This window comes from Maylandia zebra, linkage group LG16, assembly GCF_041146795.1.
Source record: "Maylandia zebra isolate NMK-2024a linkage group LG16, Mzebra_GT3a, whole genome shotgun sequence".
NCBI classification, from domain to species: domain Eukaryota; kingdom Metazoa; phylum Chordata; class Actinopteri; order Cichliformes; family Cichlidae; genus Maylandia; species Maylandia zebra.
Genome location: NC_135182.1, coordinates 5542886 through 5556026, shown reverse-complemented (window position 1 = coordinate 5556026; position 13141 = coordinate 5542886). Strand labels below are relative to the sequence as shown.

Here is a 13141-nt window from a genome sequence, read left to right as displayed (position 1 = left end):
TTGCTGCCACCATGTGGTGAAGGCCTTTATAACTACAACTTCTGGTAAAAAGCTGGACTTTGATGAATGTTAATACAAATACTTAAACATTGGCACAACAAATTTACCTTTAATAATAATTTACATCAAAAAAATCCTTATTAAATAAGTAGCATTTTCTTTAAGAACCCATTATCCCCCCACCCCCACCCTGTTATTCAAAGTGACATCATAGTCTGATCAACTGATGGGTAATTATTTTAAAGTATCCTTTCTTTTAAGCCCTATCTTTTTGTTCTTACCCCAGAGGGCAGCGCAAAGAATCTCAGAGTTGAACCTCTTCTTGTATTTGCGGATCTCTGGGGTGTCACTCTGAGGGCGGGTGTTGACCGGATTGACGTTGACCACGGAGCCCTTCCGGGATGGATCTGCTCTCAGTGCCTCTGCCAGCCGGGCATCGTTCCCATAGCCTAAAAGGTCAAAGGGAAGGGCTTAGGTAGGATGGCGTAGGATTGTAGAGTTTACCGAACGGGGTGAGGGTCAGTCACATGATCAGCATTAGAAAGCTGTGTAGTGAACTGTGATATTTAAGAATGGAATATCAATATTGTGTGATTGATGTACATTTTATATTACTGTGAATAATTGGTCATGTTGTAAGTATGAAAGTTTGGAATGGGATACAGAAATATAAATATCAATGTAATGATTCCCACTACTGCTCCGCTCAAACCAGTAAAAAACGGAGCTGATGTGAGTTTTTATGGTGTCTGTTGTGGATTACTCATTACCCGGCTCTCTTACATGCATTTGGTTCTAGATTCAGGCATCTGTAGGAAAACTTAACTGCCTCAAATCAGTGATTAAATGCTGACTGAACAATCTAGTATACTTAAGGGGGTCAATGGCTGGTCACCAGCTGCATCAGGTGAGGTACTGGCTTAAGATTTGGCCTTGACGATGAGAGAACAGGGCTGTAGTGATAAGAAAGCTTTGTTTGTTAATGACGATAGCTAATGAACTCTATGACCTGAGTGAAACAGAGTCCAACTCTTTTTGTTTGTTAATGATAATGACATTTTCATGTGCTCAGCCTCTTTACTCCTTGAAAAGAAGAAGCTGTGTTTGTCAGAGCTTCTGTGTATCTGAGTGCAAGTTTGCAGCTGTGGACACTGGCGGCTAGTCAGACGAAGTCAAAACTGAAGCGGTGGGTTTAACCTAGAGGAACGGTTTTCAGAGAGCCACCACTGGGGGTGGCTTGGGGACGAAAGTTGTGTCGAACTTGGTTGTTAATAATGATGAATGATAATCATCAATTAAATCAACAAAGATAAACAACCAAAAGCTTCCTAACAATGATTTTTAGCACACTAAAATTCAAGTAAGATCTCTTTGTTTCACTTATGATTACTGAAAGAAGTGTGTTGGACAATATGAACCTCTTTTATGACTTTTGGAGGAGGAAATATGAGAAAAAGTCCCAGTCGTCAAGAAGATATTAATATTAATTCCCATTGCAGCCATTTATATGTTCATACTACCGCTCACCTGGCCAAATGCTTATTCAGCATCCAGGGAAAGACCAGCACTTGAAAATGTTTATTGTAAACTACAATAACTCAGTTATATTATTTTAAACCAAGCCTTAATTTCTGAAGCAGATCTCCATGTATTAATCTCTTTAGTGTTGATTATAGTTGATTATGGTCAATCACACACCTACTGCCTCAAAGACCTCACCTTTAGGCAAAGTCGATTTTGCAAAGCTCCTCATTAGTAGTTTTTTTATCCTCTTTCAGTCCTTCTTCTTTTTCCAGTTGCTCTCATTAATGGTCATTAAAGCAGATCATCTGCTCATCATCTCACCCTGTCCCTTTCATCATCCTCTGTCACACCAAGCTTCTGCATGTTCTTCACTACATCTTTCTCTCTGATTTTTCTCCCCTGCTGGCAGATGCATCATTTCTCCGATATATCCACTCTCCCTCCTCTACATATCTCCAAACATCTCAGCCTTGCCTCCAAACTGCTCAACATGAGCTGTCCCTCTTTCATATTTAGTGTTTTGGATGAATTTCACTAAACTATTATTATATTTTTTTCATTATTACCTTGATTCAGTTGTTTAATAACTGTACTAATAGTTTACCAAAATTCATCCGAATGACTAAAATGTCCCAAACATTTGTAAATTGTCAGAAAAGTAAAGAAAACCAGCCGTCAGTCATCATATGAGTCAACTGTTTGAAAGCTCACAGACTAGGGCTGGGCAATATGGCCTAAAATCAATATCATGATAAATTGAGCAGTTAACCTCGATAACGATGATTGGACGATAACCACCCCAAGTGCCAAAAAAACAAACGTTTTTGGTTTTTTTTCATTTGATGGGGCTGTGGCAGGCAGCATAGTTCCTCCAGTTATTTTGATAATATTATTCCCCCCAGACCTATTCATTGCAATTATACTATTACCACTTTAAAGGACTGTAAAATGTCACTGAAAATAAATGAAGACAATAGTAGTAAGTACTTTTAGTGGTTAAGATTTATTAACTGAACAAAATAAAAAGTGTAGGACACAATATGTAACCATGCTCTCTAAAAAATGTATATCCCTTGTAAACAAAATAGTTTAATAATAAATATTATTTATTAAGAGGTTGGTTGTGTTACCTTGACTTGACACAACAGTCTTTTTGCAGAGTTTACATTTAACAATTTTTTGATCAATATCATCCTTGTTGAATCCAAAATGTTGCCAAACGATTGATGATGCATTTTTTTGTTAACAAGCGTCTCCTCTTCCTCCTCCACCAGCTCTACCTCCGTCGCTGCTGCTTCAACATTTAAATCGTCCTCCATTTGTTCACCCGTGTCTCGTCTTGTTACAGGTAGTAGAGTCATGTGACTCCACCCCGTCAAGTCTGTAACGTAGCACAGCGTCTTAAAGGGACATGAACATCGCCAACCTGCACATGCCTTTCCTTTTTTTTTTTTTTTGAATACCGAATTTACCGACATGGGCAAAATGACGTCGATGAGAGTCACGATCGGTAACGATAAATTTTTGATATATCACCCAGCCCTATCACAGACTCAAGTCCCAATCTGAACAGCTAAGGAATTTTTGCTATCATATTTTGAGGCACCTGAACTCCACGTGTGAGCATGAGATCAGTGGTGCAGCTCAGTCAGGGAAGCACTCTGGGATTTCTCTTTGGATGTACTCAGAAGGGCTGTTCCCTCCTGAACGACAGTCAAACCTCAGAACTGCAGCTTCTATTCCAATTCAGTGACTTTGAGTTGTGAGTAAAAAGTTGGCTTGTGTCAGAATTGAAGTCATTGTGTTTGAGCTTTTCCAGAGTGACAACTTTTCCTCATAGTTTGTTCAAAGTTTGATTCAACAACCAGAAATGCTTTTTGGATTTGTCTTATGCCTGCGATAAAACATCTAGTTAGGCTCTTCTCAGTGGGCCTAAGAAATAATTCTTTGACTCTGGAGCCTGCAGACCTTTATTGTGACCTTTATCCCCGTGTCATCTCTCACGGAAGTGTTAATTTAACCTAAGTTGACAAAGTGACCTTACCGACATTGTTGAGGGCACTGCCGGTGGATGGAGAGACCTGGAGAAGTCGTGGGTCAATGAACGGAGTGAAGGAGGAAGAAGACTTGTGCTTCTGCATGTTGTTACTAGACTGGCTCTGCAAAGAAGGAGTTTTGTAAATGTTTAAGTGTTGTTTTTCAAAGACCATAAACATATGCAGATATTATGGACAAAGATAAATGGAAACACTTAACAACACAGTGAAAACACAGCCAGGCAAACTGAGGATTTTGGTATGTGTTGCATGCAAATACAGTGGACAGTCATTCAGGAGGTAAACTTATAAACAGTGAAACAGGCAAAAAGGATGATGAAGGCTAAAAAAATATGAATACTGCTGACAAAACAAATAAAAAACAATAACAACACAAAAGGGAAAAAATGCCGTTTAAAAAGTGTTTCCTTGGAAAACATACTTGCGGTTTCACTCCTAACTGCCATGTGTGCTACCATCTATTGTCTGGAGAATGTGAGAATATAGCTTGTTTGCTGAAAATAGGCAACATCAAGGCATAAAAATTGATTTAAATGTTTTGAGGAATGCTTTTAAGACAAAAGACAACTCTGGCAAAAACAAAATAAAACAAAAAACCCCCAAAAACTGAGCTAACACATCTGTTGCGATAATAAATATATCAAGGAGATATTCACAAAAATGCAAGCTTCCACCAACACGAGCATCTCTCTGTAGAGAGATGGTGTGTCAAAATCTGAAAAACTGAAAAAACAAACAAACAAAAAACGAGCACTCATCTTATTTATTTGAATGATTTTAGTTGTTTTGGGGAGTTACAGTGTTATAGATGGCAATAATTATAAAAGCTCCCTTTGACACTCCTGTGCAAGAAATGAATACCCTAAGCCAGTGTCTGCGTTGGGACTTGAAGACATACCTCTGTGAGGATGCCAAGCTTGTCCAAGGGACTCTGTGGGGACATGGACGAGGGACTGGCAAGGCTGGAAGAGGAAGGGGAGTTGGATGCAGAGGAGGAGGGGGAGGAATGGTGGCTCTGCTGGATCAAGTCTGGGAGATGGTGGATGCGACCAGCAAAGCCATTCCTGTCCGAATGCTGTATGGGGTGATGATGGTGATGATGATGGTGGTGGGGGCTGGGGGTGTGGTGAGCGAGGCCCTGGAGCGACACCGAGCCGGGGCTCGGGGCAAAGCCTGCATGCATGCCAGGTGTCTGCGTTTGGCCTGGGCCAGGGCCCGTACGCTTTCTGTTGTCACCTGCACTCTGGAAGTAGAAAGAGGGGTACACAGCTTTGGGTCTAGATGTGTTCCTGATGAGTTCAGGGGAAGGGAAGGTATTAGCTAGAACAAAGGGTATACTAGAGCGGCTATTCTACAGGCGGAAAGAAAACTCTTGTTAGCAGTTGATTACATGGTAAGATAATACTTTCGTAATGCCCCAAAATTACTTAAACTGACCTTTTGTAGTGTGCATTGGTCCTAAATGTATGTGAAGATGACCTACGTACCTGATTCTTTTTCTGTCACCTGATCAAATGGCTTTTTAAAAGTTAAATGTCTGAAATTGTTCAACACTTCTCTGTATGCATTATTAAACTCTGTCAGCCTTTTATGCTTCATTTCTTAACACTGAGTTGCTATCCACTGGCCAAAAAGTAAGAACATGACCAACGAAACATACAAACAAAATGGATAAACTGTCGGGGTATGAACAAACAAAATGTACAAATAAAGGGAAAGCTAAAAAGTACGAGGTGAACGATTGGTTGTTCTTTTTCCGATCTCCCAGTACCTGTCTGACAATCAGCGTGCTGTCTTTGCATGGCGTTGTGCCCGCGTCACTCTCGCCCTCTTCGTGGACGATCATGGTTTTCACAGACTCCGTTTCTCCGTTACTCAGCCGAGAAGAACTGCAGGTGAGGGGAGGAGAAGTTCAACACAAACACATCATGTTTGGGCTCCAATATGGTTTTACACACCCGTGCAAGCCATGAGAAAAAGCAGCTTTATAAAAGACAGACACGGCACTCAAAGGTACTCTGCAGAGCCGAAGGTGATAGTTGCCCCGGACTTTACCCAACGAGCCAACAAACAGCTTGCCTGACAACAAATTAGCCAAATGTCCTCTGCACATAGGCTCAAAGCAGTCTCTACTGTGCTCTAGGAGGCTTTCTACATCTCGCTGTAATACAGGTGTAGGTGAATGTGCTGTCTACACCCATAATATGACTAAGTGTGACATTAGTTTAAGTCCTGTGGCATGTTGATCATCTCGGGAATCAGAATCAGAATTACTTTATTAATCCCAGAGGAAATTATGTGGTCACAGTTGCTCCAGAACAGTAAGAACAATAACTAAATGAAATGAAATAATCCAGTATATTACAAAATGTAACAGAATATAAAAAAATAGCTCCAATTATAAATATCCCAGTATATCACACAAATTAAATACATATAGTTAAAACTGAGGTGATCTTCTTATCAATACATTTGTTGTTTTCTTTGTAGAGGATATGATATTAAGAGTGTGCAACTACTCCAGTGTGTACTTGTGCTTTAGATAGTATCTGGACTTAAAGCTTAAATGTTTAATAGTAGTACAGCATTTGATTAAAGAAAATAAAATGTGATTTGGCTGGTGACTGCAGACTTTCTGCTTTGTTTTATGCACACAAGGCTCCTCCTTATTTAGACAGGGCTGGTCCTGTCAGCCTGCAGGCATTACCAAGACGACTGCAGTCTGGCTTAACTTGCCTAAAAAAACTTTCAGATAAATCAAAATGCATCTCTGCTAAGCAGGAGCATAATCTCATCCATTAACCCGAACCGATGAATTCTTCTCTGAAAGTGTAAAGCCTGCAGGAACGTTGTGTACATACACAGCTCTGGAGTCCTCCGGGCCAGAGGTCGACTCTTCACCTGCCTCCTGATCCACCTCTTCATCGTCATCTTCGTCAGTGGTGTCCGAGTCTTCACTGGAGGATGAAGGGTAATCTGTCACCTTATTTGGGGGGCGAACATCATCCACGGCACGCAGTTCTTTGGCCAGAGCCGTCAGGTCCTAGAAGCCGAGACATAAAAAGTGAACCGTGTTTTAATGTGTTCAGTCATTCTTGCTCTGCTGATGTATTGTCCGTTCTTCATCACTGCATATTACATGCAAATAGCAAGGGGCACTACGTAAGATTTGCTGTTAATCTTGCTTAAGAAACGCAGGAAAGAGAAAGCTGCTGGAGAAGAAGAATGGTTATAGATGTGCGCCGGCCAATGAGAAACCAACGGAAGAGCAAAGCCAAAAGAGAAAAAAGAGATGACTCCAGAGCAGTACAGCTGGTGCTCCTCAAGCTACAGTAGGTAAGGTTAGTGGATTAATTCTAATAATGAAACAGTTGTTAGAGCTGCAAAGATGAAAAATTAAACCAGCTCAGAAAAAATAGTTAATTTATTAAGTTAAGAGAAGCCATGAGTTAAAAAGACCACCGCTGAGGAAGAGACCGCTGAGAAGAGAATGCGAATAATACGTGCAGTAGACCCCTTCAGCCAATAAGCTCAATCCAAAGATAAAACAAGCATTTCTTAGCCTGAGCAGACCAGTCAGTTTATTTTCATTCATATACCCACACACAAAAAAGACTCAAGCAGCAAGATCCCTGTCACAATTTGTTAATAATCACACTCTCCATCTATCTAACAGCAACTAACTGGACGCAACACGTAACAGTCACCACGCACACAGAATTTAACTAAACCCATCCCGCCTAGTGAGCTACTGGCTAGTCAGCTCCGGGTCCACTCTCACCGCTGATCTGTTCGGCCTGAGCACGTCCCTCCTCTCCTCTGGTTTTTTCCCAGCATTCTCTGGCCGCTGGAGGGGTGAACCCTCCGATTTAGAAGAGGCTAAAGGAGGTGGAGGTGATAAGGTCAGCATGTTGGAAAATGTTGGAATAAAATCTACACGTTTAACTAATGTTGTTAGTGATTTCACCTACATGTTATTACACACTTTAGCACAGCTATTTTTTGAGGTGATTTTTTAGTTGTTTGTTTTGTCCACCTCCTGCATGTTTCTAATTGCTGACTTGGTTAACATATGTGTGAACTCACAGCGGGCCCTGAACCTCTCTCCTGAGCCACAGTGAGAACCGGGCTGAGAGCTGGAGTTACTGGAGCTGCTAGAGGAACTGGAGCCTCCGCTGCCAGTATTACTGGTCGTTCTGGGAACCAGTTTCTCCACTCGTTCCCACAGCAGCCGAGGCTCCGCTGCACTGCAGAGGCAACAGAGTCAAGAGAGTCAGGTAAACTATCATAGATATAGAAACTTTTAAACAGCAAATTAAAATGTTATAAATAGAGCACAGCTAATTTAACTTCTTAAATTTGCTAATTATTACTGACATGTTATTGGATTACAGTTAAAGTTCTTAATGAGCAGTGTAAAAACGCTAAACACTTGAAATTACAGAAAGCCAAGAGTTTTAGATATTAAAAACAGCACTGCAGGGTAAAGAGGAAGGAAGAGAGATGGCACTCCATGAAAAGGTTTGTGGTTTGAAAATAGAGACACACATTTACACACAACTATAGAAGTAGAGACAACAAGGTTAGACAGCTAGAACTATTACATAAAGCCTCCCACACAACTCCGCAGACTGGGACTGCAACAGCACAGACAGTGAAGACGCTGAATTAATTTGTCAGATCAGATCCATCACTAAATGAAGTGTTTTTGCACAGCCTTCGTGAAAGTCTTTTCTTTCTGGATGTCTTTGTAATTGCAGAGTTGAAAACAGGAGACTGGATTCAACGTGCTCTGAAGCACGTTGAATCCAGTCTCCTGCTTAAGACACTGGTGGAGTGCCACAGGGTACTATTCTGGGCCCAGTTCCTGTCGTTTAACGAATTATATTTTTGTTATTTCAAAGAAGACTCACGTGTCATACTACACAGATGCTTTTTAAAAATAGCAAGCTTGGCTTTTCTTTTCTAAATATCACATATCTAGAATGTCAGCCATATCGTTTAAAGGGCACGTTTCCAAATTTTGGAAATGAAAAAAAAAACAACAACAAAGACTGCAAAAAGAAGAATGCAGTAGTAAAGCAAAGAAAGGAAACACATTTACACAACACAGGTTACTAAAGTTTACCTGGCAGCATTGTGTTGTGCTGCGTGGCTGCTGTGTACGGCGTTGCCAAGGTGATGAGGCGAATCTCGCCTCGGCAACACTGGTGACCTTGATGTAGTCCTGACGGGAACCTTTTCATGATAAAAACAGTAACCAGCTTACAAATACACACATTTTAGGCATCGATGTGCTGTCATGTGCCCTGAATATGCAAATCACATATTTTTAAACTTCACCGTCACATGAGTGTGTCACCATTTTAATCCACTGGAAAACTTCAGAACTAGTAGCTATACCACAACATGTCAGGATGACTAAGGTAAACACATTATTTGGCTGGACTAATCGTCAGACTGGATTCCCAAATAGAAACTAGAGAAAATAGAGATTCATAACCTTTACTGATTTTGTAGAGATACCTTTCACTCAGTGATATAAAAGTACAGATTGTGTGTAATTAATTCTGGCCCAGAGATGAAAGCTCCAGTCAGTCAATTTAAAGTCTGACTTGGCAGTAAAATTACACCCAAAGCTTAAAAAATGTCCAACAAGTAATAATTGTCACATATTAGAAGGATATCAGAATTATCAGGGGGAAGGTGTGAGTAACTGAAGTGTTTTAGTATTCATGAGTTTAGCAAGCATAAAACAAAAGTGTTAAAATAAAAAGTAGCAGCTTTGGAAGCTAGACAGTTGGTACAAATCTTGTAACGAGCTTAAATGTTGTTCTGGTACTGTCAGGATAAGTAATCTTATTATCTTTCATGTAAGGGGGAGTAGACTGCCTTCTAATAGAATACACAATAACTGTGTTCACATCAGACTAAATTAAACAGCTGGGTTTGTTTAAACAACGCACCAACAAGCTCACATTTCAGGTTGGTGATGACGTGACTGAAACAAAAACACAGGATCTATGCGTACTGCATCTCTGCTGCTTATGAGCTGCGCATCTCTGACGTGACTGCCTGTTGTGTTCTTACAGTATCTAACTTGAAATGTATAAATGTAGGTACGCCAACTAAAGCCTTCATCGTAGTCACAGGTCACGCATGTGAGGAACATTTTCCCCTAAATCAGTCACATGTAAATTCAGTGAAGCCAACGCAGAGCAGAGCAGCACAGCCATGCACAACAGAACCTTCAGCCATTTATTTATTTAAGAGTTTAAGTTAGGGACAACATGGAAACAGTATGAGCTGATGTTACTGATTGGTCAATCTTTTCTCAGTAGCATTTTCCTCTATTTTAAGGCTGAACCTGCTTGTGAGGTCCACCATTGTTTACTTGAAGCTTTCCCATTGTGTTGCATTGACAGGGTGGATTCTCTTAGGAAACGACTGTCTTCTTATGCTTACATTCCTCATCTTGTTATTTTTATGTTTTTTTGCGGTGGTGCAGCAAAAGTCTAAATTAGTGTGGTGAGGGAAGAAGAAAGCAGCATGAGGCAGACTGTCTCGACTCATCCTATAAGTGGAACAACAGTCGAGTTATAGAACGGTCACGGATTGAATGTTGTGATGCATTTTAACTAACAGCTATTTTTGCATGAACAAGAAATTTCACCACACAGTAACTTCCTCTTTTGTCAGATATTGTGTGCAAAAATTGGACTAAAATGCCCTGCAATATCCGATTTCCTCACATACAGTGGATATCGTGTTTCTTGGTCTCCATACAAGGAAAAAAAATAACAGCTGTTTAAATTCTGATATTGTATAAAAAAAAAAAAAAATGGTGGGAAATAATTACAGAAGACTGTCTTATTCAACTAATGCTACCACACTGGGCTTCTTTCTTCTAGTCCTTACCCTCGGTGGGACCTCCGCTGAAGGGGCTGGTTCATGGGGCCTAGGCTGAGGATGGGGGTGTGGGTCAGTGCGAGCAGGCGTTGATGATGAGGATGATAGTGGTGATGATGATGATGGAAGGTGACGGCGGGATTCGTGGCTGTTTTGAAGGTGGAGATTTTCAAAGCTAGGGGTAAGTGGCTCTGTGAAGGAGTGCAATCGCGACACAACAGGCGGAGTGGCAGTGGAGTTTGATGAGGCCACGCTGCTGCTGCTCTTTAAAGCAGCCAGATGAGAACGAACCTTGCGGACGACACAAAACAGAACACAATGGGGGAGCGCAGGTCAGTCTGCATGCAGGGTATTCAGACAAGGAACAAGCTCAGGGACTGTAGGGTATTTTAAGGGGTTTGTCACATTTGAGCTAATGTTAGTAACACTAACATTAGACTTCTCAAATGTGGAAATCAGGGCGATGCAGGTCCTACTGGTTATTGTAAGGTTATTTTGGGTCATTCATAATTAGATGTGGAACAGTGAGAGGGATCTTACAGCACGAAAGGATCCAGCAATGAGCAGAAAGTAAAAACAACAAAGAAAAGCTGCGATGACTTAACAGAATGACACATCCATACACTGCAGCTGTCATTTAGCTCCTACTTGCTGCCAGGCTTCAGCTGAAGAGCTCTTCTGCACATTCAGTTGGTATAGATGTAAATGAGAGGATATAATTACATTATAGATTTATTATAATGCTCTTAAAGTAGATGGAAGATGACATATTTAACCTTTTGCTGCTACAGTATTCACTTTTTCCAGTGGCATTAAGTTCAATCAGGGATTCTAGATGGAAATGTTCTTTCAGCTCAGATGCAAGGATTTTCAGTCTTGGTCATTTGTGCACAGAGCATTTATGATTTATAAAAACACACGGTGTCAGATGTGGCGAGTTGATCTGACAACTTGGCAGAAGCCAACACGATGTTAACAACCACTGCTCTGAAATACTAGATCGTTTTAACGCCACAGAAGCTGATTTCAGTTAGAAATTGACACAGCTTGTCTGTAAAATCAAAGAAGAGCTGTAGACATTTTAAAGGCAAAGACTCAAATCTTTGCAAATCCCCTTAAGAACCCAAGAGTGCAACAGGAGGGGAGAAGGAGCACTTGTGAAATAGACATATCTGCACGTCATACCTGTTATCACCTGGGCCACCCTTTTTTTGGAGAGCAGAAATTTCACTGTAAAAGCTTTTAACTAAAAAAAAAAGAAGGGTAGCCTGGATAAATCAGGGAACGACAGAAAATATAAAAGAAGACATAATTCACAGGGAATGGAGAGATTAAGCTGAATTGATCCAGGAAAAAAAATATTGAGTCATGATTTTACTGGCTTGGCTTTTAGTCAGCTTTTTTTTTTTGGACATTTTAGTCCTTTTGATATACTACACGGTCCTTTTAGATCACCTTCAAAAATTATCTGGAGATGATGCATGAATAAGGAGTAAAAACAGGCTGACATGCAAACAAGCGTGCCGACAGAACCACAACGGTCCACGCAGCATGCACACATTCATGGCTGGGAGTGGAGGAAAACATGTGACTTTGATAGTGGGCACTGAACATCCTGCCTTTCACCTTATTCATAATCACCATCTTAACCTTAACTAATTTTTGTTTCCATATTTGACAGCAGTGAGATTTCTTTAGGAAGGCAGCTAATAAAAATACCTCACGTCGGTCCTTAGGCATCATGATATGAGACCTTTGTGTGGTGAATGCTCTATAGGCTCTCTGTTAATGAGAGTAATCCACTTTTAACATTATGGGTTAATAACGCTCTAGTGAATTACATCGTCACACCCGCGGCCAACACAACCCCCATCCTACTGAATAACAGCATCATTTCTATATAATGTAATCTGTGTGACATATCCAAAACAGATTGACTTATATGAACTGTGATTATTCATGCTTCGTGTGCTCAATCCTTCACTGGGAAAATGACTAATACTGCCTGAGTCACCCTGCAAAATTTGGATGCCCATGAATTATGAATGTTTTAATCACCAACACACAATAAGGAGTTACAGCATGTAGAGCAGAGATGTTCAAACCCCCCATTACAGCATCAGGCAAATCCCATAAACACACACATTTGCACACCTTGTGGTAAACACACATCTGGTGAAAGGGCTTTTGTTTGCATTTACATATTGGGAGGACAACTTGTCAGTCCAAGAGTTAATTATGGCAGAAGGTTGGACTTGGTTGATTTTCATTACCACAGGGAAGCTGGGTGAAAAAGGGGAGATTTCTTTTCAAATCAGTCAAGAGTTTTATGCTGTTCCACATTTTAACTGGTTAAAACGAGGGAAATGAAATTGAGGTAATAACAAGCCCGAGGCTAAAAAGAGTCATGAGAAGTTCAGCAGCAGCACACAGTTGGAAACATTATTCAGATGAAACGACCTCAAAGCTAAAGATACAATCCATGAAGGCAGAGAAAAAAAGCAGAACAACTCCTAAACTGAGAAACAATAAATCTTCCAAAGTGCAAAGATTTCAGTTTTCCTCGAGTCACCTGAAGGAGAAACCTAATGAATTATTATCGGGGGAAAAAAAATCACAAATAACATCTTGAAGCAATGTTCAGGTTATTA

At 40.6% G+C, this 13141-nt stretch overlaps 1 protein-coding gene across 3 annotated transcripts in view; it reads right to left on the bottom strand.

The window, feature by feature from the left end:
- LOC101483446 (mitogen-activated protein kinase kinase kinase kinase 4) overlaps positions 1-13141 on the bottom strand; it is a 108443-nt gene that overhangs the window by 16976 nt on the left and 78326 nt on the right. The window contains exons 17-25 of one of the 3 annotated variants that reach the window (XM_076874758.1): positions 10500-10781; positions 8710-8819; positions 7668-7828; positions 7363-7460; positions 6443-6624; positions 5353-5470; positions 4480-4932; positions 3569-3683; positions 282-449 (exon numbers count right to left, since the gene is read on the bottom strand). In XM_076874758.1, the coding sequence (XP_076730873.1) occupies positions 282-449; positions 3569-3683; positions 4480-4932; positions 5353-5470; positions 6443-6624; positions 7363-7460; positions 7668-7828; positions 8710-8819; positions 10500-10781 (1687 nt within the window). The remainder of the gene's footprint in view (positions 1-281; positions 450-3568; positions 3684-4479; positions 4933-5352; positions 5471-6442; positions 6625-7362; positions 7461-7667; positions 7829-8709; positions 8820-10499; positions 10782-13141) is intronic. The other 2 variants (XM_076874759.1, XM_012924053.4) reach the window with 2 other exon arrangements.